Here is a 24963-nt window from a genome sequence, read left to right as displayed (position 1 = left end):
TTCACTCACCCTGAATTCGTATTCTGATGTCTCGACTTTGGAGACCGATGTCGTTTGCAACCTCGCACCTGTAAACCCCCGAATCGTTTTTCTGCAGGGGTTTTGTAAAGACCAACGAGTTATTGAGCACCCCTGCTCCCTCTGGCATGTCTCCATCCAACCTAAAACACACACAATTAACAAATTATACAGCATTAAAATATTCGAATCTAACCTAAAGTGGCAGTGAAAGGTTTGGACACCAGACTCAATTTAGTTTTAAATGTAGTTATTAGAAGAAACCTTTATCAAAAGCTTCTTACCAATAAGGAATGTTGTAAGAAATTTGCCATACAAGAGCTAACAATAGCTGCATTATCACACTGCCAAATTTCAAAAGTATGCTAGAGTAGTTCAAGGAACTAGAGCGGAAGAAAGCGTGCACAAAATGTAGACCTTTTTGTGGAGAAGATCTATATATTCAGCTTACGAGTCGATACAATTAGGGCTGTCAAATGATTAATCGCAGTTCCTAAAGGAAGTTCCTTGTAAAAGAGAAGTCTTTTCCAAAATGTGATTCTTATGACCTTAACGTCTGAATTCAACAAATTCAATACTGTAACTTCATGGGTGTAACTTCATTGTTTTCATGGCTTCTCCGTTATTCTAACAAAATGAGTAGATGCATCCAAATTTTTGACTGATAGTATATTATTGCTTGAGACAGATCCAACCACAATGAATAATGTTCAATCTCACATGATGTGCAATCTTCCAAATGAGCGACCAATCATGATGAAATTTCAAAAGAATTACTCCCAGAGAACAGACTTGCTTTGAACTCGTACAATGTTTGCTACCTTGAGCATTCACTCGTGAAATGACAAGCAACGGGTTCATTTGCATAGTTAACCTGACAGTTCAACACACAGTGATTGGTGTAGAGTTGTAGTGAGCATCTGCTGTTTGAGATGGCTTCCGGATGCAGGGCTTGGCAACAGCTCTTGAACCCGTTCCAGAGTATTGTGAGAGTAGTGCTTACACACCTGATCCATCTGAAGTGCTGGGCGGGTGGGTTGGCTTTGGCTTGACACTGCAGTTGTACGTTCTCCCTGCCAACATACCAGTTGCCGTCATAGCCCAGCACCTGGATGTCTGGAGCAACTACACACACATACAAACAACACAATGGGATCATTCAATGTAAAGTATGAAAAGTAAGTCCTTAATGTCTCAAGTTGAGCATTGGCTAAACTTTTAAGACAATTGCTTTTGAGTACAAAGACATTGCGTTCAAAGACGTCTTCTTCAGATACTGCGAGTTGGTGCTATCCATAACAACTAGTACAACAAGTATTATCTGCATGCATCTATAACGCAACATTATTAATGCAATGTCTACTAAGAACAATCTCATACAACCATTCATTAGATATCTTGAGTGCGTGTTCGACCAGCTAAGTACAAGGCCACTTATAGAGACAATGGACGCTAACTGTATTGATTTGTGCCTTTACAAAATCTCTTTAAGTGAAAGAGCTGAATTAAGACATGAGGCATCCAAAGGGATGGAGATGGATAGCAAGATGGAGATGGAAGCTTTCGTGACTACAGCCCCTGGTTAAGTGCAGGAGCGTCGTCTCGTGACTGATGTGACCTCGCCTTCCCAATACTCCCTATCACGGCAGTTTCCTGTGGCCGCCCCACACAGCTACATCTATATTTCATACAGCAGCCATCTGCGCTTACGCACACGCCACCATCGCTGATGCGTGCGCACACACACACACACGTGCGTGCATGGCTCTCTTGCTACTCAACAATACTCTGTTGAGACTCATACAAATGTAGGAGAAGGAAAGTGTCAAACGATGTCGATAAATCATTTGTCTGAAATAATAATACTCTTACTCAGTATAAGGGCCTGCTGTTCACTCACAAGACAGCATCAAGACATCATGTCATGAGTTTAGTTACCGCACTAGAGTAATATGGAAAACAGATGTGGGCTATGGACATAAATTTGATGATCACTTTGACGTGTAAAGACAAAAAAAAAACTTTGAGTGCTGGATAAAGCAAAACACAAACAAGCTTACATTTACAAAAACAAAGTCCACATGTGGGGTAGGAAATAAGCAGGGACTTGGTGATAAAATATATCAACATCTGGTAATATTACAATAAAATGTATGTTTTGTGTCAAACAGAAGTTAAATGCAGTGCATAAAATACTCACACTGCACGTTGACAGTGTACGGGATCCTGAAGTCATTCTGGAGGGCAGGGTGTTTTACCACACATGTTAAAGTGTGACCCTGGGCGTGGCGGCTGGGTTGCCAGGTGTAGTGCACTTGCGTCGTAGTGGTGCCGTTGGCATCGTCCTGCATGTGGGCCTTGGGCGTGCCGTACAGATCTGTCTCCCAAGAGACGTCCGCAGGAGGCCGGCCTCTCTCGGCGATACACGTCGCCACCGTAGTTTCGTTTCCACCATCGATCAGAGCAGAAGATCCGGCCGAGATGTACACCTTTGGCTCCACTGAGAAAAAGGAGACAGAGCGATAGAGAGAGATATTTTGAAGTTAATGTACAAAACAGTTCCTCTAGTGTTTCATTCAGAGATTGAAATGGGAAGAGACGTGCTCATCCTATTAAAACAAAGATGCATCAAGATAATGAAGCCAGCTAAAGGAAATCCATTCGGATGAGACTACAATACAAATAAAGGCTAATCCCAACAGCATTAAGACTCTCGTACCACATCCAATAAATTCATAAATTGATAAGAATGACTGGGAGAGTAATTCGATTTTCCTTGAAAAAAAAAAAAGACTAAAAAAATAACTATCGGTTAAGGATGGCCTCGATTTCTCATCAGAGCACTAAGTGCTTTTCCAGAAAAGATTCAATTATTTGTTTTAATGGCTTATCCAGTTAACATGGTAGCCTACTGTAGAAGGGGCGGGGTTTGGGTGTGCAAACGTTATGAATCATGCACTGTTCTGGAAAGCAGAGCTTTGCCCCTGCCTTGGTTGACAGAAACTCAACACGTGCGGTGCACCTCCTGTTTCTCCATTCAGGGTCTTTGACAGGTGGTGGACAAAAGGAGACGTTGTCCGAGGCTCTGACAAAGTGGCCCAGACAAGACAACCAGTCAAGCAAAAATGATACATTTAGGGCCGTGCCAATAATTAATAACGCTTTTGTCTCTGCTCACAATACAGCATTGATACTTTAGATATTATTAATGTGTGCATATTTCCACCAGTTTATAAGTGGAAACTCTGAAACAGGCATTTCTGTGCGGAAAAACTGGATTCTAAAGTTCTGTAATGGATAAACAGGAAGTGTAGCACAAGCACATAAAGGAATACACCCAAAATTGAAAATTCTGTCATGAATTACTCCCCCAGGTTTATGGGACATTACTGACTACCATAATTGGAAAGATGTAAATGATAGTCAAAGGTGATCTAGAACTGGTTTCTTTTTTCGAAATCTCACTTTGTGTTAAAATTTTTTTCGTATTATGGTAGTCAATGATGTCCCAGAAATGTCAGCTGCTAACATTTTACCAAATATCTTTCTTGGTGTTCAACAGAACAAAGGAATTTATACAGGTTTGAAACAACTTGAGGGTGAGTAAATGAGCGAATTTTCATTTTTTGGGTGAAGTATCCCTTTAGGTTTGGCTTAAATTACTTTTTAAGTCTTTTTGGGGGGAAACTATACTATATGCACATCAAATAGATGAAGATACCCCTCTTTATTCATTTGATAAACATGAATTATTTCATACTTTAAAAACGACCTAAACTCCTTGCATCAATTACAGTTACTAAATGCAACTTTTGAAAAAAAGAAAAACAAAGTATTAATATTGGCAGCTGACCTTCAGAGGGAACAGAAGCAGCTGTGGCCCTCGTACCTTCAGCAATCTAGATCTACAGCTTGCATGTGGTGTGTATGACATACTCGCAGACACTCGTGACATATGTATGTGCTCGACACTCGTGTGACCGTGTGTGCATGGCTGTGTGTGTGTGTGTGTGTGTGTGTGCGCGCGTACGTGTGCCAACATTCTGTCACTTTAAACAACATATTCAAGACCTTGTAACAACATCCTTGACCCCACAGAGCAGTGGATCCCAAAAGCAGAGGGCATCTTTCCCACAAACGCTGCACATTCCTCCTAAGCTAATTATAGCTCCAGCGCGTGCTCTCCCCTCCTTGATTTCAGTACTGTCTCACTTCACCACTTTCCATCTTTTTGTACTCCCCCACCCCCCCCCAATTTCCCCTTTTATTAATCCCCCTGTTCTCACTCATCTCTGTGCTTGTGCATGTTCCAAATCTGCCTGTAATATCACAGCACAGGCAGATTTATCTATGACGTCATCTCTGATCATACATCTTTCTCTGCGTTCTAAATCTTACACCCAATTTATTATTTACTGACAATCAGGGAAAGTTACATTATCCCTAAATCCATAATTCAATAACCAATCATTTGCATTGAAGCATTTGCTTGTACCATTGTGTTTATTTTTATGCGTACACATGAAAGCACAAGAAGCATTTACCATTCTACTGCGTTCAGTCTAGTCGTTATCAAATGGGTCCTGTGTGAACGACCCTTTCCAAGTGCAAGTCATAATTCATAATCATATTTGTTTCAGTCAAGGTATAGTGAGTTTAAAAGGGAAGGGATTACAGTATGTTAAAACCTTTATAACAATACCATGGGTTTCTAATTTCTGTGATGTGTACACTGATGTTTGTCTAAAAGGCATAGTTATTAGTTACCACTATGCCTCGGACAAGTATCAACCTAAAAATACAATACTAGTGCATCTGCATTTTTGTTCTTACAACTTTCATCTTAAACTCACTGCATAAAAACAACTCTGCAAAATTCATAATTTATACACTTAACAGAATGCATTGAGACTGCAAACTTCCTCTTGTTGTCTCATGTTAACCCAGTTCACCATAGCATGCTGCTTTATTCAGCTCTATCTGTCTTCAGCAGAGCAGATGGCTATGGGGGTTTGTTGAGGGACAAGAGTTTAAACATCAGTGTTCTCTGTTAGAGATGGACCGTCTCCCAAAACACAGTTTCATTCCTGCCCCGGGCTGCTCTTAATGTTCTTCCTCTCCCGCACACCCGCTGCATACTTGCCCACTTAAACAAATAAGCGTTGCTCTATTCACCAGCTGTGATGTGCATCCACTCGCATGCTTACTTTGTTTAGGGGCCACACATTTGAGAGAGGTTCGTCATGCCACTTTAGCATTAATATGCGAGAACCACGCTCAGACGAACTGAGTGCATATTTTTCATCCAAGTTAATCAGACTGCCAAAAACAGTGTTGAGGAAGCTACTTTGAAACTCCAGCTGCAAGCTTTCTTATAATTTAGTTGACCTACTGTCAAGCTTTACTTGCATATATAAACCCATCTAAATTATGGTCATTGGGTTTCTTTTACAATAAATACACACCACAACTAAAAAAAAATACAACTTAGTGTTGTCAAGTTAGTTCGCATTACCTAGCACACTGATGGTCATGGAGGCCTGCGTGTTACCCAGTGGAAATGTGGCCACCTTGCAGGTATAGATGCCGATGTCTGCGAATCCCACGTCTTCCAGCACAATGGTGGCGTCGTGCATGGACGGTGAGCGGAAGGACAGGCGTCGTTTGTATTCGGGAGGAATGGAGATGCCGAACATGGGGTTATATACAGCCAGGGTCACCCAGCCGGTGGGCAGCTTCCTCTCCCAAGAGCTCTGGGTCAAGCTGAGATTCGTGTCCACCTTCACCCTGCAGCTGAGGGTGACGTTCTTGCCCAGCACTGCATTCACCTTAGGGGGGACGATCACCTGACTGCCATATACAACACCTGAGAGAGACACACAGAGCGAGAAAGAGACATCATTAGTCAGGACACTTGAGCAGCTGCTGTTGGCTTTTTGAAAAGAGCGAGTTCTTGAACACCATCTCAACTGACAAATCGCTTCATCCCTTTCAAGCGCCGATCAATCAGGTGCCAAGGTCTCTTTGCGCTACTCCTAATTCTTTTACTAGAGACGTCTACGTGTTTTTTTTTAACCAAGAACACCACATTGGTTAGCTGCTGTCATTTTTTTCATTATAAAGTAGCAAAGGAAATAACTTTCATTGGGCTGCAGGGAGACTAAAATTAGCCCAAACCTTCGACGCACTGCAGAAACCCTGTACAAGTGATTTTTAAAATAAAAAGTCTGAAAATGGGTCAGGAACAATAGAGTCATGGCAGACCGGAGAAAGAACATAACTAAAGACAGGCTGATCAGACTGCGAGCAGGACAACTGTTACACCAGTCTGCCCGGGCCATTAGGCCCATAGGGCTTTAAAATAAGAACAACATGGGCATTCACCACAAAACCTCCCCCCGTTCTCCTCTCCCTTTCCGTTAACCTGCCTTCCTGCACTCAGCCCTTCATCATCATTTTTTCCCCCCTTTCCATTTGCCGAACAAAAGCTTAATTATGTCTGAGAGAGGGTGTGTGCAAAACAAGCAGAGAAGAGCGAGAGACGAGACCAGACGGAGACACACACACACACACACACACACACACACACACACACACACACACACACACTCACGAGTGGTCAGGATGCCCAAGAAACAACGGAGGCCACATGAGGACAACCCGTGTGTCTTATTACACCCAGACAGCCGCGCTCTCCCCATCCAAGTACACGACATGCAAACATGGGCAAACACGCAGCGCAGACATACGCGGCCTCTAACATGTGGCGGCTGAAGCAAATAAATGTCTTCTGAGGGGAGATGATGGAATTTGGATCATCTGGTAAGAGCTACGATGGATTCCCACATCAATCATGTGCAGGAGTTTCCAATGAATGAGCACACACAATGATCTCAGATCTGCACTCTGTAGGGATGCCCAGCAAGTACAGATGGGTCAAGATGGTGAACCGGTCTCAAAGCAAACAACTAGTCGATTAGTAGTTTTAGGGCATCTTGTTGGGAAAAACATCAGTAAAGTGTAATATGACACGATGTTACAAACAAAGCAACATTTTTTTTAATATTCACACATATGAAGTTTCAAGACAACAGCTGTCTGACTTCGAATCTTGATGTGATGGTCATATCTACAAGTCTCAAATTTTCTGTGTACAACAACAGATCTAGGACTTGATTTTGAAAATGGAATCCTGCAAATATTCAGTGATATAACATAATCTACATGAAATGATCAGTCATAATAGCTCAGAACAACCCAAAAATCAACACTGAAAAACATCTTTGAGGTGGTGGTTAAGTATGAGCTTCTATACATGAATATGCTCATGTATAGAATATGCTCATGTATAGAATATGCTCATGTATGATGGCTGTCCGATTGCTGACCCGAATCTGAATTAAAACCAGCCCTTCACAGAACAGCGTCATTTTGGTCCAGTCTGAGTAACACTTCAAACAACAAAAGATCTGGAATTAATCTCCAGCCTTCACCATCCCCTTAAACACAATCCCTAAAAGTCCAAGTCATATAGCCATGTCAGGCTCAGAGAAAAACGTGGGATCCATAACAAAGAACAACAGCCAGAAAGGAAAAGAAAAGATTAAAAACAGACAACGGTTAGATGTTGTTAAAAGCAACAGGCATTGTGAAAAATTTAGGAAGTCAATCAGTGATGATCTTGTGAAGAAACGCTGGAGCATATGCAGTTGAATAAACAGTAATGCTGTGCGAGCACACACCCACCCGCTTGCTCTCTAGAATGACAATGCTAATTGCAACAAGCTGCTGGTCGGAAGATGTAATCGTAAATCAGAACCCGCCGCATTGCTTGGCAACAGACTCCAAACATTCTGCCGTTTGTCTTGCCAACGAGAACCCTCCCTTCTTTCGTCTCTACGGCATACATGCTAGCTATGAGCGGAAGAAAAGGGAATAAAATCACAATTGTGAAGACTCCACATTTTGAGGTTTAGAATTCTTAGTGTAAGTAGGTTACAATGCCAACCCTTCACAGCAATGGATAAATGAGGGAGGAAAGGAACAGAAGGATTTGGAGCTGTAAACGTTGAGCAGCGTTATGTCATTGGCATTTAAACAAAGGCATTTTAGGCCACTGACTCACCTCTAGCAGACGGGGAATGCCCAAATGGAGACTCCGCTGTCCCCAAGACACTCGGGTTCATAAACAAGCCACATGGCTCCTGCTCTGACCAAACACATTAACTTATGTGGATGTCGAGCAACCTTGCATTGAACTTAGCCTAATTGTTAAGAAAATGCAAGGGAAATTGTGCCAAGACAACTTTAATTAAAGCCATTTATTTGTTGTATGATCGCAACATTAGCCATTAGTAACGCAGGACTACCTGTTAAGATGAACAATGGCAGATGGGAAGAATATTTGGAAATCAAGAAGGTAATAATTACAGTGGTTGCCAAACAGCAGTGTTTTCCTCAAGCACATTCCTTTAGTAATCTGCTCTGTTAAAAAATCCTCTGCATTTACTCATTATATACAGTAGTACCTATAGATAAAAGTAATAAACAAAGTTCATGTCACATTTATGAAACCAAAATACTGTATATGGGAATATGCTAGAAAATATTAAAAAATACATTTCCATATCTGCTGTCCTTCTAAAACCTTGTATCTCCATATTTTAATGACTTTTTTCCCCTAAATCATGATAGTCACCCCAAAAGAGTGCTGCAGGGATGACGTATTTTTGTAGGAAAACCCGGAAGTTAACACCACACAGGTTCCCTCGACAAAAGCCTATGGACTTTTCTCACAGATCTGTGATAATGAAATTTAAACGTTTTGTCCATCAAGATAATCTTTACAAATTAACACTTGATACTTTTGAAGCCTAAATACAGTCACCAGAAGTAAAAAGCTAACATGAGGCTGTAAACAGACTACGGTCGCTCGATCAACGTCACCATCACCAAGCCTTTGACAAATCTTTCAAACTTTATTAAAATGCGTTCTCTGTAAAAAATTACTCTGTGAATTAATCCCAGTCCACATTTTTAGAGATTTGTGCCCATGTTGCATTATTTGTGAGATTTATAGTCGCAATGACATCTAACATCCCCAAGCAACTACAGTTTCTAAGACACAATAAAGCTTTAAAAAAATAACAAGGGGGTTATAACTGGTGTGTTTTGTCAGATTAAAACGTGAAAATATTAAGGGGCGGTTTCCCGGACAGGGTTTAAGGCTAGTCCCAGACTAATTTAAATGTTGGAGGTGTCTTGATCGAAAATATATCAGTGCGATTGTTTTGTCTCAAGGCACACCAGTAATGTTTTTTTATGAAGCATGTTTTAGGCATAGTCCTGGTTTAAGATAATCCTGGTCCGGGAAACCGCCCTTTAAACCTGGCTCAGATTACAGGATTCTCGGCCAGAATTTACCCCGATTTCCCCTCCCGAGAATCTTTGAAAAAATCGGGTCTAGAACCTCGATCGGGTCCGAGATTCGGCCCAGATTATCACGTAATGTGAGGCGTTCACAGATCGAATCTTACACCTCCCGATCTGCTCCGAGAGAAATCGGGGCCGCCCCGATCATATCAAACATGTTTGATATTTAGGATTTTAAATCGGGGAGATGACGTTGGTACTTTCGCAACAGCCAATGAGAGGCACATCTGCAAGGTGACGGAGGTGACTGACAGACCTTTAAAAATGTCGACCGCGAAAGCTCCTACGTTGGACAGCGGAGATGGAAGAACAACTTGTGGCAACAGCATGATTGTCTATATAATGTATCCTCCAAAACATACCACAACCGCACAGATAAGGAAAAGAGCTGGGGAGAAGTCGCGTCGGTTTTAAATGTACCGGGTAAGTTAACTGCTAACGCGCAGCTTGTAGTTTCGTTCAACAGATGGTTATTTGGCTATAGGCATACAGATAACATGCGTTTATGTGTTTGTTTTTACGCTGTGTCTTATAATCACATTGGCATTCATCTTTATTCTCGGCAGCAACTATTTTTTTTCTTCCGTTATTTATTAACATTAAACTTAAGCGGCTCGCCCAAAGCACAGTCATAACTTCAGCCCTAGCAAAAAGCATTATAGCACCCCCCTGCTCAAAATACATTCCCGCGGCTTTGGACAGACAGACAGAGAATCATTCAGAGAGCGACAAAGACGTTACACAACCGTTGCCAGGTGAGATCACGTATATAGTTATATATATATATAGTTATATATATATATAAAGTTATATATATATATAAAGTTATATATATATATATTTTTACAGTTCATTTTAGCTAAACATTTTTCATTCATGCACACGTTTTTAGATTGGTTTCGGCATGCATATCCACTTTCTTAATAGATAAATAACATTAACAAAACCATGCGCCAACAAAATGTTCCCCAGTGTGGCGATGACTCAAATGCATTCAAGCAATTTAATTTCTTCTCTTCCTGAGAATTCAGCAACACTCAAATAGCCTTGGTCAAAAATAAGTTTCTCAATTGTGTACACACACAGAAACACACTTTAAACTTGTGAATGCTCCACATCCGTGGCTGCATCACGGCCACACTCTCACACGTACTGTAAACGTAAATCCATACAGCACAAAAGGTCATAGCGGCACAGGAAGTCAACTGTCCTGACAGCAAGGACACAGAGATCCCAGAAGGGATTGCGCTCCATTCTGCCAGAGTCAGCTATTCTTCACACGCGCCGGCTACCTGCAAGGTGTGCTGGTGCATGTGAGGGCGTCTGCGTAGAGGCTGTGTATCTGTGAGGTGACTGGGTTCAATTTTCCCACTCAAAGACCGTTTGTATTCATTGCTTGTGGCAGGTCAAAATGGAGCTATCACCTCTGCCATGACTCAGCAGATGGTCTTAACTTTGCCACATCTCCTTCCCTGAGCTTAATATCAGTGCATGAGGGAAAGAGAGAGACAAAGAGAAGCAAGTTTGAGCAAAACGTTTTAAAAATATGTTGAGTCGTTCGAGTAAATCATTGACTAGCTGGTGTTAATGAAGCCCTGTACACCAAGTTCAAAAACAGCTAAACAAAATGGAACAGAATGCAGGGGTCAAGGCCCTATAAACCAGTATTTATAATTTCACATGAAGTCTAAAGGCTAATTCACACAGATTTGACAAACTCCAACAAACGTCTGTGTTTTTTTGGCGTTTGTCGGAACAGTGTGAATTAGCCTTTAAATACACAAGTATGTGAATGCAAACACACAAGTTTGATTCCACATGTTGTGTCCTGAATAGTGCCAGCGTTCAACTCCTAATGCAACATGCACAAGCTGCATTCTTAGAGCTGCTGTACAGGCACTATCCACCTTATTTTTGAACGCGGAAGTAAACGACGTGACGTACTTCCGTTTTGTGTTAAGATTTCCATATTATTAGCCGGCGGAAAACAATGGAAGTGTATGTTGCTGCGGGAGCACGCTCAAAAACGCTTTTAAAACTGCTATGATGAATATTTTTCACACCGCGATGTATTACACAGTGAGAGGATGAAGTGGCCTGATATATCTTATGAGGATTTATTCAATTACTTCGCATTTTCTCTCGGAGTTGATGGGTCTTCGATGCGCAAGCATACAAGCACAGACGTACCAGTAACGTTACATGCACAGTGGGAAAGTCCGTCGAAATTTGTACATGACGGACCACGAATTTCTGTCAAACTAATAACGGAGAATGCAGGTCTCCACCGAGCTGCAGAATCCATCACAACTTTTTAAAACAACTCAAAACATACTAACCAATAACTGTCTGTTTTCATCCTAACAGGGCAAGTTACATGTTAACATAGGACCCCTTCTTTGATATCACCTTCACAATTCTTGCATCCATTGAACTTGTGAGTTTTTGGATAGTTTCTGATTGAATTTCTTTGCAGTATGTCAGAATAGCCTCCCAGAGCTGCTGTTTTGATGCTAACTGCCTCCCACCATCATAGATCTTTCGCTTGAGGATGCTCCAAAGGTTCTCAATAGGGTTGAGGTCAGGGGAGGATGGTGGCCACACCATGAGTTTCTCTCCTTTTATGCCCATAGCAGCCAATGACACAGAGGTATTCTTTGCAGCATGAGATGGTGCATTGTCATGCATGAAGATGATTTTGCAACGGAAGGCATGGTTCTTCTTTTTGTACCATGGAAGAAAGTGCTCAGTCAGAAACTCTACATACCTTGCAGAGTTCATTTTCACACCTTCAGGGACCCTAAAGGGGCCCACCAGCTGTCTCCCCATGATTCCAGCCCAAAACATGACTCCGCCACCTCCTTGCTGACGTCGCAGCCTTGTTGGGACATGGTGGCCATCCACTACTCCATCCATCTGGACCATCCAGGGTTGCACGGCACTCATCAGTAAACAAGACTGTTTGAAAATTAGTCTTCATGTATGTGTGGGCCCACTGCAACCGTTTCTGCTTGTGAGCATTGGTTAGGGGTGGCCGAATAGTAGGTTTATGCACAACTGCAAGCATCTGGAGGATCCTACACCTTGAGGTTTTCGGGACTCCCGAGGCACCAGCAGCTTCAAATACCTGTTTGCTGCTTTGCAATGGCATTTTTGCAGCTGCTCTCTTAATCCGATGAATTTGTCTGGAAGAAACCTTCCTCATTCTGCCTTTATCTGCACGAACCCTTCTGTGCTCTGAATCAGCCACAAATCTCTTCACAGTACGATGATCTCGCTTAAGTTTTCGTGAAATATCTAATGTTTTCATACCTTGTCCAAGACATTGCACTATTTGACGCTTTTCGGCAGCAGACAGATCCTTTTTCTTTCCCATATTGCTTGAAACCTGTGGCCTGCTTAATAATGTGGAACGTCCTTCTTAAGTAGTTTTCCTTTAATTGGGCTCACCTGGCAAACTACTTATCACAGGTGTCTGAGATTGATTTCAGTGATCCAAAGAGCACTGAGACACAATACCATCCATAAGTTTAATTGAACAATATAAAATTAAATGTTTACGACACTTAAATCCAATTTGCATAATAATTTGGAACGCAGTGTAGTTGTGCTAACTCTCCCCGTAAACTCCTGCCTTTAAACGTTTATTAATAAACGTTAGTAATAGTTTATTAGTAATTGTAGTCAAGTAGGTCAATTGTCCAGGAGAAAGGGAATCCAGTAGGCTAATGAATAATGGACACAGATCATAGGGTGCACGACATCCAAATTCAGCTCTGGTGCGTGTATTATGGTCAAAGCAAATGTTTAGAGACATTTTTTGCGTTTGTACCAGCTATTATGGCAACCTCTAACTGCACACATTACGCTTGTACCTTTGGGTTCCATAATAAATATTAACTTGGCAGTCAAAACAGCACACTTGTCTCACTCGCAATACGACTGTCATTAGCTATAGTGGCTCACCGGAAGTCTAAACACAAACAGCTCAAAGATGGCGGCGCCCACATTTATGCCAAAAATAAGGTAGATAATGGACATATATAAACAGTCTGTCTGTCTGTGCTACGGTCAGTTTTCTTATCAAATGACTACAGTCATGGCAAAGCACAGCTTGAGGAGAATAGCTACCTAAAAACCTATTTGGGTAAACTTTTGCATTGAAGTACTAAAGTTTGTCGTCACTTTTCGCTTTTGTCGAAGGAGATAACGTATTTACGAAATTCGCTCTGTAGAGCAGGTTACCCATTTAGGGATAGTGGAAAAACAACATGCCGTATTCCATGTATGGGGACCCACGGTGTATGTAGATAGAAATAGCTCATTCTAAGGTAATAAAAACATAACTTCATTATTTAAGGTCTTTATACACCTCTGAAGACAGGGCTACAGAGGCTTAAAGTTTTGTAGCACTGCAGGCCAAATAGTTGTAGCACAAGTATAAAAAGTGCAATTCATTACATTAATAGGCAGCTAAATGACAAGTTTATTACAAGTAATAACTTTTATTTTGATGGGTCGTCGCGAAGGAGCTTGAGGTTCAGTGCGTGTTGACGGTGGCTTCACTTAAACAGTGAAACGCTTGTAACATGTTAAACTGTGCAACTCATTCGCTCGTACACACGCAGAGGACATATTTAAATAGTAGAATTCCGCTTACGCGATTCCTTCCACATTTTCCCACATCGCGCAGATCAGGGCTCTAGATAAAATGGACTCAATGTAGCCAGAAAACAAGTTTCAAATCGCAAAAACTAAATATAAATGAAAATAAATAGTGGTGCGCCATTAGTTAATCTCACACACGAACAAGCACAATGACAAACGCACTGCACTTCACACAAACAAGCAGATCCGTCTAATGCATGTGCAAAACTGTATCGCACGTGTACAGTGCTACACTATTAAATTTATTCTTAGCACAGACCTATTTTTCCGTAGCTAGTGCGACATATATGCCCTGAAAGACATAGTTATCTATATGATCTTGCATTTAAATCAATAGATGCTACAAAAAAATTACACATTGAACCTTTAAAGTAGTTTTACTTTGCTGCAAAACAAAATCAGAATCTCCACACCCATCCCAGCAATGACAGGATCAAATCTCAATAACACAATCACCTCGGATTACCATCCTGTTATTCAAATGCTTTTAGATAATCCACAATCATACAAAAAAATTCCTGATTTGGCTTTTGAAACGATGCTGTCGCACTCACCACTCACCCTTTTCGAGACTCTACCCTTAAAACTGCATGACACTAAATGATAATCAAAACGAGAGCTGTACAGGAGCAGCCTGTGAGGCTGAACACGTCAGGCACAGAGCCACGAAAGGGTGGGAGGCAGACTGAAAATAAACCTGGGTGCTTGAAGAGGCTCAAGGTCATGTAAAGAAAATGTCAGACTTCCATGATGAGGTTAAAGGTTAAATGAAAATTGTGTTGTGTGAATGTGTATTAAAGACACTGACGGGCAAAGACGTTAAGGGTTACGGCATTACTGCACATAGCAGCGGGCTCAGCGGCTTCAGGTTTCACATAAATGCGGTCACTGAATCTCAAACGGCATGAGCAGGCAGCAGGAATGTACCAGAGACTTCAAGTAAGTCCCCACCTGCCTGAATGACAAACAGTCGGACCAATTGCTCCATACATATCATAGTGGGATTTATCATTCATGTTGGTTTTGATGCAACAAAGCTGGGAGCTTAAAAGCTGATGTGTGTTTTCAGTCATCATTTATTCACCCTCATGTCAATCAAAACCGGTATATGACTTTCTTCAATGAGACAAAAAAGATATTTTGAGAAATGTCTCTGTGGTTTTGTGTCCATACATTGTAAGTCAATGGGAGCCATTGTTGTTTGGTTGCAAAAATATATTTTGTGTTATGCAGAAAGAAAGTCATACAGGTTTGGAATGACATGAGGCAGAATAAATTATGGGAAATTGTTAGGTTTCCTTTAAATATTTTCCATGTTTAAAGGAGTCATATGACACGACTAAAACGAATATTATCAATTGTTTTAGATGTAATTGTGTATACACGATTTAAGGTTAAAAAAACACTGTATTTTCCACATACCGTGCATGTTTGTATCTCCTCTTTACCCGCCTCTCTGAAACGCGCAAATTTTTTACAAAGCTCATCGCTCTGAAAAGTGAGGTGTGCTATGATTGGCCAGTTAAACAGTGCGTAATGATTGGTCGAATACTGCAAAGTGTGACGGAAATGTAACGCCTCTCACCATATTTGGAACATCAGGTTCCAAAGCAATTGTACTGACAGGTACGCCCACCTTACTTGTGTATACATTTGGGTGGTCTTAGCCAAATCATACCACGAACTGACGTAGATTTGTGGGGGTGTGGTTACACGAGGCGTTTCAGGCAGGTCTGGGTGAGCATTAGCTTTTAGATAGAATGCATCTTTTGTTCCAACACTTTAATTTGTGCAATTTCACGTGTCTAATACATGCATGGGCAACTTATAACACACCAAAGACACAGAAAAACACGTATTTGCGGCATATGACCCCTTTAACTATAAGCAAGCCATTAGTAGGTTGACTTCCTGAAGAGTGTAAACATCACAGCTTGGTTGAACTTTCAAAACGTGTTTGAGTGGGCCAACACAAACATCTGACTCGAGTTTGGGGGTTGGGACTATTGGTTAAACAGTGAAAGAGGAGATGAGGCACAAAAAAACTATACATTTCACTTTTAAAGACAAGATTACAAATCTGAAACCATGGCCAACAGATTGTTCAAGAAGACAAACAGGCTTCGCAAAGAGCAGCAAAGAATTGATGACAGAATACAGAGGTACCCCTCATTGTATCCTAGTGCAGGAGCTAGAGTAAAAGCCAAAGGGAACGTGTTAAGAGATGGAGAGAAAGAGTGTGAAGAGATGTTGTGACAGTTGTAATACGGTCCGAGCAGCAGTGTCTTGAGGGCAGTGAAGCTGATGCTCTCACACAGAGATGGCGGTTTTGTGAAGAGTGACTCATGGGGCTCCTTCAGAAAGCTGCACGCTAGCTCCAGTCTAGACCACAGAAAGGGTCGGGAGCCTGCCAGAATCTCTCCGATACGAGTGTGAACAGCCAGTGTGAGGGGGAGGTGGCCGCTCACTCCAGAGTAAAAAAAAGTCCAGGCCAGGCACGAGGAACCCCCAGAAAAATCACGCACGTGCTTTCAATCCCAAAAGACAAATGTGCATTTTAGGCATTCAGCTCTTTTACAAACATTTTTCACGAGATGTGGTCTCCGGGAATTTCATGATTACGATGGCTTTAATCAAGTGAACTAATAGTTTTCACATTCGGTTTGCAGCTTTTTAAATTAAAAAGTTTGTTCTGCCACAGCTTTCATTAACTGCTCATTATGACAAAAACAAATGCTCGGTTGTCATTTTGTTAAGCAACACAGCCGATTAATCCATGTTGTGATGTCACAGGAACGTGTGTGATACCACGATAATCATGTGTAAAAATTGAATGCGTGATTTTGTGAAGATTGCAAAAACCGTAGCAACACAATGGCTATTGCAGCAACCTAGGTCATATTCTAGTGCCGAGTCACAGTGTCTCTATTCCACAGGCTTCTAATCATTCAACGTCACATGGGTCAACGTTTTCTAATGATTGAAACAGTGCTGGAAAATTTGCTGCTTCTCATCCCCTACGTCTAATCTTACATCCCCCAGCAAACAAACCAATGTTTCCATTTTACCCTGGTTGTCTTTCCATCCCTCTGAGGTTAATATCATTCCATGCTGGGTTAAAAATGAGACCAGAATGCAATATACAGGGGTGAAACGAAAGAAACAGCCCACAGAGGAAGAAAAGAGGCTTCAAATGCTTCAACTAGGTTAAGACCTTCAGTAAAAAACCTCTAGTTGTAAAATTTCAGATTTGATCAAGTTTTCCAATATCAGATAATTTTCCTACTCCACCAAGATCTTGAAATTGAAACTGTACAACACTTTATACAGCACGCGCGCTTAAAAAAACGCATCATAGTCGAGACTGTCGGAATAAAACAAGCCCATCATTTCCCCTGGGGAAAATTATAGAGCGTCCCATGTGCGGTCAACCCCACCTCAAGACCCCATTTTTTCCACATGATAACATAGCAAGTCTCTGAACAGTGAACAGATTTCCTTCCTTTTCCACTTCAAAAACATGCTGCTAATCACACCATCAACTATCCAAATGTGAAGCTGAGCCCTCTGCACACCATTCAACATGCAACAGCTACAGAAGATTAATGAAACGTGACTTTAATGTGTGCTTCTATTAGAGAAAAAAAAAACGTTTCTTACAGGAAAGTCCCTGCTGCTTCCTGTGTCCAGCCAATTTCTTTACTCATTCCCTGTATTTTCCCTCACAACATAGCCATCCAAGCAGCCGCCTCGCTACATACAGCCTACATAGATAGCACAAGTCAGCTAACTCCTGTCATGCAACCTTAAAAATCGACTGGCGTGGGACGCTGTACATATAGCGTCAACTCGGCCTGCCACAAAAATAGCGCTGGCATGGGAGAGTCAACCTCATGATTTCAATCGAGTTTGACATTGCGATGCCAATGATAAAATACTTCACCACGCATGCCTTTGTATGCAGCTCGAGCGGTTTGGAACAGAAAAATAGTCTAAACAAGGAAGTTTCTAAATGGCCAGCCAAACGATATGTCTGGATGTGTGATATTCAGATCAAGCAAGTTAGGTCATTTGTTTCTGCATCGTTTATCCAGATCTGATAGAGAGAGGCTGGATCCAATCTCCATACAAAGTCCAGCTCTGGGACGCATTAGCCTGGTGAGGACAGATTTGAATACACAGAAAGAAATGGGTCTCGACGATCGTCCTGACCGCAGGTCTCTAAAGGGACACAGGTGCTTCAAAACAGTCTGCTTTCAGGACGGCCCGGCAACTTGTGCTGCGACAATGAGGAGAAATGAGAAATAAGTGGTTTGGAAGCAGAGTACATTCGAGATGTTCAAGCGTGGGAGATGCAAGCTTGTCACTGTGGTAGGTGAAGCGGAGCTCCAATAAGACCTCCTAAACAAACAGAGAGGTTTAAAGCTATGGGAGTTTGGGAGATTTGCGGTCTAGGAAATTTGCCCAGCGTATCATCCCAAATATCCCTGCGAATCAGGCCAGATTGGAAAACAAGGAGAAGGCGGGTACAAGCAAACAATTTCAGCATGACTTCAAGACTTTGCCAATGTGGAGGATGTTGGAAAATGTTAAGCGTGATCTCTCTGAACTACATTTCAGACACCCAAAAGAAAAGCAAATGACTCAGAGGAAGACATACTTTATCAAGTTGTATGAGAAAATGGTGAAAGAGACAGACATACTTGTCTCCGACATCTTGCAGTTTTCAAGCTATTCAAATGAGTTTGTTTTAATTTAAAGGAGTCATATGACATGGCTAAAACGAATATTATGGTTTGTACTGTATACACGATTTAAGGTTCAAAAAAGCTGTATTTTCTACCGTGCATTTTTGTATCTCCTCTTTCCCCGCCTCTCTGAAACACGCAGATTTTTTACAAAGCTCACCGCTCTGAAAAGTGCTCCGTTAACCAGTGCGTAGTGATTGGTCGAATACTGCAAGCGTGTGACGGAAATGTTACCATATTTGGAACATCAGGTTCCAAAGCAATTATACTGACAGGTACGCCCACCTTACTTGCATATACATTTGGGCGGTCTTAGTCAAATCATACCACGAACTGAAGTAGATTTGTGGGGGTGTGGTTACACGAGGAGTTTCAGGCAGGTCTGGGCGAGCATTCGCTTTTAGATAGAATGCATCTTTTGTTCTGACGCTGTAATGTTTGCAAGTTTACGTGTCTAATACATGCATGGGCAACTTATAACACACCAAAGACACATGGTCGAGCCATATGACCCCTTTAAAAAAAAAAGTCACAAATGTGTGTCTTTGACTACACATCACAAAGAACTAATTTAACAAACATTTAAGTGCACAAAACAGTTCTTGCTTGTTTTGCAGACGCTTTTATTCAAAGCTACAACAATCACAAGCAATTTATCATACAAGAGCCAACTATATTTATAGCATCACAATGACATATTTCCAGAGAAAGCTTGCAGTGCAAAAGCTACAGCAGAAATGAAAAAGCAGAAATCTTACTCTGTTAGATGGCAAAATGCATCTGCTCTCTAGTCTCTAGTCACAGGGTGACATACTCCCTTTAAGTGTTAAAGTACACAATTACATTATTCGGCTACAGGCGTTTTACACACATGCACGCATGCATACGCGCTCTCCGTTTTATCATCACTAATATAAGGCTGAGTTGAAAGCATTTGGATGGGATGCAGCAGTCGGATTCTCTGCACATGGTGATGGATTTAAAATGGAGTACTTAAATTAAAAGCTTATACCGCTAATCTTTCAATCATCAGCTCTTTACAAAAATCAAAAGACTTCAAGAGTCGACTCCTGGAGGCTTCATATGCAGAACTGAAACATCAGAAAAATATGGAAGTACATATGGGAATATTCAACCACAAGCTCCAAGAATTTCAACATCCCCATGTGCAGTATATGACAACCACTGTATGCAAGGATAGAGATGATGACAACAGCATGCGAAGTCACATGCAGGGTTGCATGTTTGGCCGCTACAACTTAAGATAATGATACCCCACACCAGAATGAGGCCATTTAGAGCTGGAAAGTGGTGACGTCATCAGCGAGAAGCTGCAGATCCTTTATAATTACAGCCACTGCATAACGTTCTGGTGCGTTTGAAAGAGGGGAAACTCAATTACAGAGATCCTCTTCTGGCGTAGCTGTCAGAACTGCATTTCAGAGCGCGTGCATTCCAGAGTGACAAAATGAGAAAACCAGGAAGGGTTCCATCGGAGGAACGCTGTAATGAAAGAAGCCAACATACTAAGAAGCTGAGGAGCTTTGAGTTGTCCAAACAAGCAGAGCTAAGATCACGATCTGGGCCACAATCTGGATATTTCCATGAATGATAGAGCATGTGTGCACTGACAGTGGAAGGATTTTAGGCGAAAGTGGTGGCTAGAATAAACGAACTGACATAGTTGAACCAAAGGATAACAAAAAAATGTGTAGATTGTCTTCAGTGTTTTCTTGCCCCTGAAATGGTTGACAGGGAAAAGAAGCCAAGAGACACCCAAGCATCAAGCACATCTCTATTTTACATGTATATGTAGAGTCCAGTGCTAGATGCACAGTTAAGAGGGGTACTTAAGACTGCCAAACATGGTTCACACCCAAATGCTGATAAGTGAACAGGATGAACATTATACAATGCTTTTGGGAGGAATGCGTGACCACTTCACGTGTGACGACGAGCTGAAAACCAGTGGTGTGCGCTGATAAGCAGGGAAACTGCCTTCAATTGTGAGAACTAGTGAAACAAAACAGAAGCTTTGGTTTTCACCAGCTCAAGAGTTCAAACTTATACCCAAAGAAAACACAGGTCCCTTGCCAATGATTATGTTAGATTCAGGGCTCTAGACTGCGACCAAAATGCTTGCAAATGCCAGGGCTCCAGACTCATTTTTCCCACTGGTGCGACACACTTTCTCAGATGGTCGCACAAACTTACATTTTTGGTCGCACCTTTTTTATAGTAATCATAATTACCTTGCATAACGACCTCAGTTGATGAATCGTTCTGTTAATTTGTCAGTCTGTCTTTTAAAATAGTTGACAATAGACCGCTTCATATTTGCGCTTTAACACACTTGCGAGCCCAATAAATCCAAAATAAATGCAAAGAAACTTTGTATTTGTTATTTTATACAGTTACTATTTAGTTTTATATTCAAGTTATATATTGGCTATAAAATGATCTGACACAAATATAACCTGTCACTCTTCACAATCCTCCTTTATTGCCCTCTTTGCAAAAAGCTGTAATTTTGCCACTGGTCTTCATTTTTACCACATCAGATTAAATTAGCTAGCTCAAAACTCAAAGTAACTCAGAACCAAATTATTATACATGTACTTTACTACACATTGTCATTAATAAACTTTAAATACTTAAATGGTCCAAGTACGCTTGTGTTCTGAGGTGTTTTGAGTGACTGATTTGATTGGTTCAGACAGTGAGTATTGTGAGTTCAGTGTTTGACATACGAGTTGTTTCACCAAAATGAATAGGTTCAAATGAGTCATTACGTCGCAAATCGGACATTAGCAGACATTGAAGCACTGTTGGTTATTCACAGCTGTTAGGACATCGCAAAAAATAGAAGTTAAAAAGGAAACACTTCACTGGATAGGATTTTAGAAGGTAGAAAGCTTTCTATTGCATTACATCCAACATCAAATGCTGCAATGCATTAACAGCAGCAAAATTAGGACTATGTCAGCAAATTCAGCTTTTGTGAGAGTCCCTGACTGGGTTTACGTTAAAAATAGAGATTAATCCAGGGTCAATTACAGTGCTGTCCAGGTCCCTTAGGGCTACATTATAACCTAAAGTCTGACCCACACATAATATGGGCATTATAGAAATTCAGCGGCCACATAATACACAGTTACTAAATGGAAATGTAAACGACGTAAATCAAACACACATACATAAACTTAACAAGCTTCTCATTAAAACCTTCCAGAGCTGTGGGCACTCACAAAGAGATGGCCGAAACTGACAACACGCCACATACAAACAGTCTTTTGTAACTCTGCTGCAGAGCCCCTGAGGGACCCCGTGGACTTTCATACGTCCTAGGACAATCTGTGAAATATCTGAATGCAGCAAATATGCATAAACTGGGCCAGTATACATCGTTCTGAAAACACTATGCAATAACATTAGTGATTGGACATGGAATCATACAGCATGAAGGAGAAAAGTGCAGTAAAGGTGGGGGAACTGTAAGAGAGAGACACCATGGTAACAAAACAGCGCCTAAGCAAAGAAACAAGAAAACTGAATCGTGACTGTCGTCAGACTTTTTCTGCTCTCTCATTCATGAATCACATTACAAAATGTCTCATATGTCATGTTTTTCCAATCAAATATTTTCAAAGGTAATGTTAAATTTAACATACAGTTTGGGTCCGAGACATGGCAACCCGTTTTTATCGACATTGGTTTTGAAAAAACATTTATAAAACATTTAAATAAAATGCTTTAGTTGGCTTTTAGCTACAAATAAGAATGTCATATGGATTGTCGCTTCGATTGTGAAAATCAGTATAACTGAGCTGTCTGGTACAATTTCACAAAAAATAGGAGTGTGTAAAGTCATTCTTTTGAACTGAGAAGTTACGAATTTAATCTTTAACACGCATACAAAAACACCTAGAATTTATTTGGGATGTGCTACATATTTTACAAGTATATACATTTTATAAATTAGGCAACACCATAGTTGGTGGGTAGTCAGAATACCACATTGGTCTTAAGGAAGCCCGGTTTCAACTGGTTAACACTAACAGGCAAGCTTAAACGCACAAGACTATGGTCCTCCCAAAAAAACCTTAGGGATTAGTCATAACCAACATCACAGCAAAGATCAAGTGATGTCGCAGTCTAGAACAGCTGTAAAAAGTAATCAAGCCACAGAGTGAAGTTAGGGACTAAAGATGGGAAATGTCAAAACCGCTGGATCAGAGAAGACACACAGGCCTTCTCCCCACCCACAGAGAGACAGCTGCCACATATAGAGGTCAGAGAAACATGGCTGGTCTAGAGAGCTGAGCCGGGCAGGTCATTTCGGAGATTGAATATAGGAATAAACTAAACAGAGTTCCAGACTTCTGTTTCTTTTTGCTTTAACAACAGCAGCTACAACACACACACACACATACTGGATGGCAAGATTCTAAGCTGGCTTCTCAATTATTGCTTTGGTTTAATCCTCATTTTTTAAGAACTTGCAGAGGGACAGAAATGAATGACACTCAATTCTCTATAGCAATGGTTCGGTTTTTGTACACACAGGCTTGAGAGCACATACATTACTGTAGATGTGTGTTAATACCTCAGTTTGACACAAAATCTCAGAAAACAATTCCATTAAAGCTAAATGCTCATCTATACTCGTCCACTGACAATTGAAAGACGACAATAACAGACTGAAGGCCATTGTGTTCATGGTCTTACTTTACAATGTTACAGTTCAGCGAGTTGAAAACGGACACTTAAAGTCTTACGGCCCATCCCGCAGGGCAGAACAAGAGGACAACAAGAAAACGAGATGGAAGAACATCCATGTGGAGAGGCCATAATATGAGAATCCAGCGAGAAAGCAGAAATATACACACAAAAGAGCCAGGGAAAATGAAGAATTTTCACCATTCTAAAATGACCAAAAACACCTTATGTTCTAAAAGAAAAGATTAAGAATAACCATTTAAATGTCTTCCATTTAGCCAAGACATGATGATTTAAATGCAATCTTACCAAATTCCATGAGCTGCCCAAAAAGAAAGCCTTGACTTTATGGTTGGTCATTCAAAATAGGAGTCATGAACCCTATGCTGTCTGAGCCATGGTGCGGTGGTTAGCGCAGATGCCATGAGTATGAAAGTTCAAATCCAGCTTGTGGCATATCCCAAAGTCACATCATGACCAGCAGAAAGTGTGAGCTCACTCTCCTCCACAGATGAAAGGTCTATAAAAAGACCATTTATTATTTAACCCCTCTCTAAGTGGAGAAAGCTCTGTTCCAACAACCATGCACAACACACGTGATTTTCACCTCATAAAGAGGTTTAAGTTATTACACAAAAAAATGATTAAAGAACAAATGGTGCTTAATTTTTTTTACATGCACATTATAATGCTTCCTTAACGGCCTTGCGGTGTGAAATTAGTAAGAGGAACGGTTTGAGTTCCATCTACAAAGTATTGCGATGTTAAAATAATGTTTAGACTGATAATACTGCAGCAAACGCAGCACCAGCCTCATCAATTTAGTCTTGATAATGTACAAGTGCTCTAGGTACAGAAAAGCAGTGAAGCTCTAGAGAAAAGCAGAAGATTGAGTGTTGAAAGGATTGAATTAACACCACTAATGTGAATTCCCACATCACCTTTTGGTATTTCATCAATAGGGAGGCTCAGAGATGACGTATTCTTGTATGCAAAACCCAGAAGCGAGTTAGCATTTTAGGACTTCTGGTTACATCGCTCCAAAGTCTATGGGGTTTTTGGTATATCGCCCGAAATAAGGTCTGTGGTAAACAAAACCTCTAAATATTTTCACGTTTTATTCTATGACAAAACACACCAATTATAAAACCTGCTTGTGACTTTTTAAAGCCTTATTGTGTCTTAAATTAGCGATGAATTAAGACAACAATATTAACCCGTGCTTTTGTTATATAAGAGGGAATCGTATTCAAGCAAACATCCTTTAAGTGTCAGAACTGAAAACGCCCTTGTTACTGAAATTACAACTGTTATTGACACCAGGCCCAGCGAACGTCAGGTCCTGGAATGCACCCATCTATAGGTTGAACACAGCCAC

The 24963-nt window shown here is 41.0% G+C and overlaps 1 protein-coding gene across 2 annotated transcripts in view; it reads right to left on the bottom strand.

Moving 5' to 3' along the window:
* Positions 1-24963, bottom strand: part of nectin3b (nectin cell adhesion molecule 3b) — a 51950-nt gene that overhangs the window by 24048 nt on the left and 2939 nt on the right. For both annotated transcript variants that reach the window (XM_057361186.1, XM_057361185.1), the window contains exons 2-5: positions 5534-5884; positions 2219-2518; positions 1026-1143; positions 10-161 (exon numbers count right to left, since the gene is read on the bottom strand). In XM_057361186.1, the coding sequence (XP_057217169.1) occupies positions 10-161; positions 1026-1143; positions 2219-2518; positions 5534-5884 (921 nt within the window). The remainder of the gene's footprint in view (positions 1-9; positions 162-1025; positions 1144-2218; positions 2519-5533; positions 5885-24963) is intronic.

This window comes from Triplophysa rosa, linkage group LG19, assembly GCF_024868665.1.
Source record: "Triplophysa rosa linkage group LG19, Trosa_1v2, whole genome shotgun sequence".
Lineage (NCBI taxonomy): Eukaryota > Metazoa > Chordata > Actinopteri > Cypriniformes > Nemacheilidae > Triplophysa > Triplophysa rosa.
The sequence above is the reverse complement of the archived record's forward strand: the minus strand, read 5'-3'. Positions and strand labels throughout refer to the sequence as shown.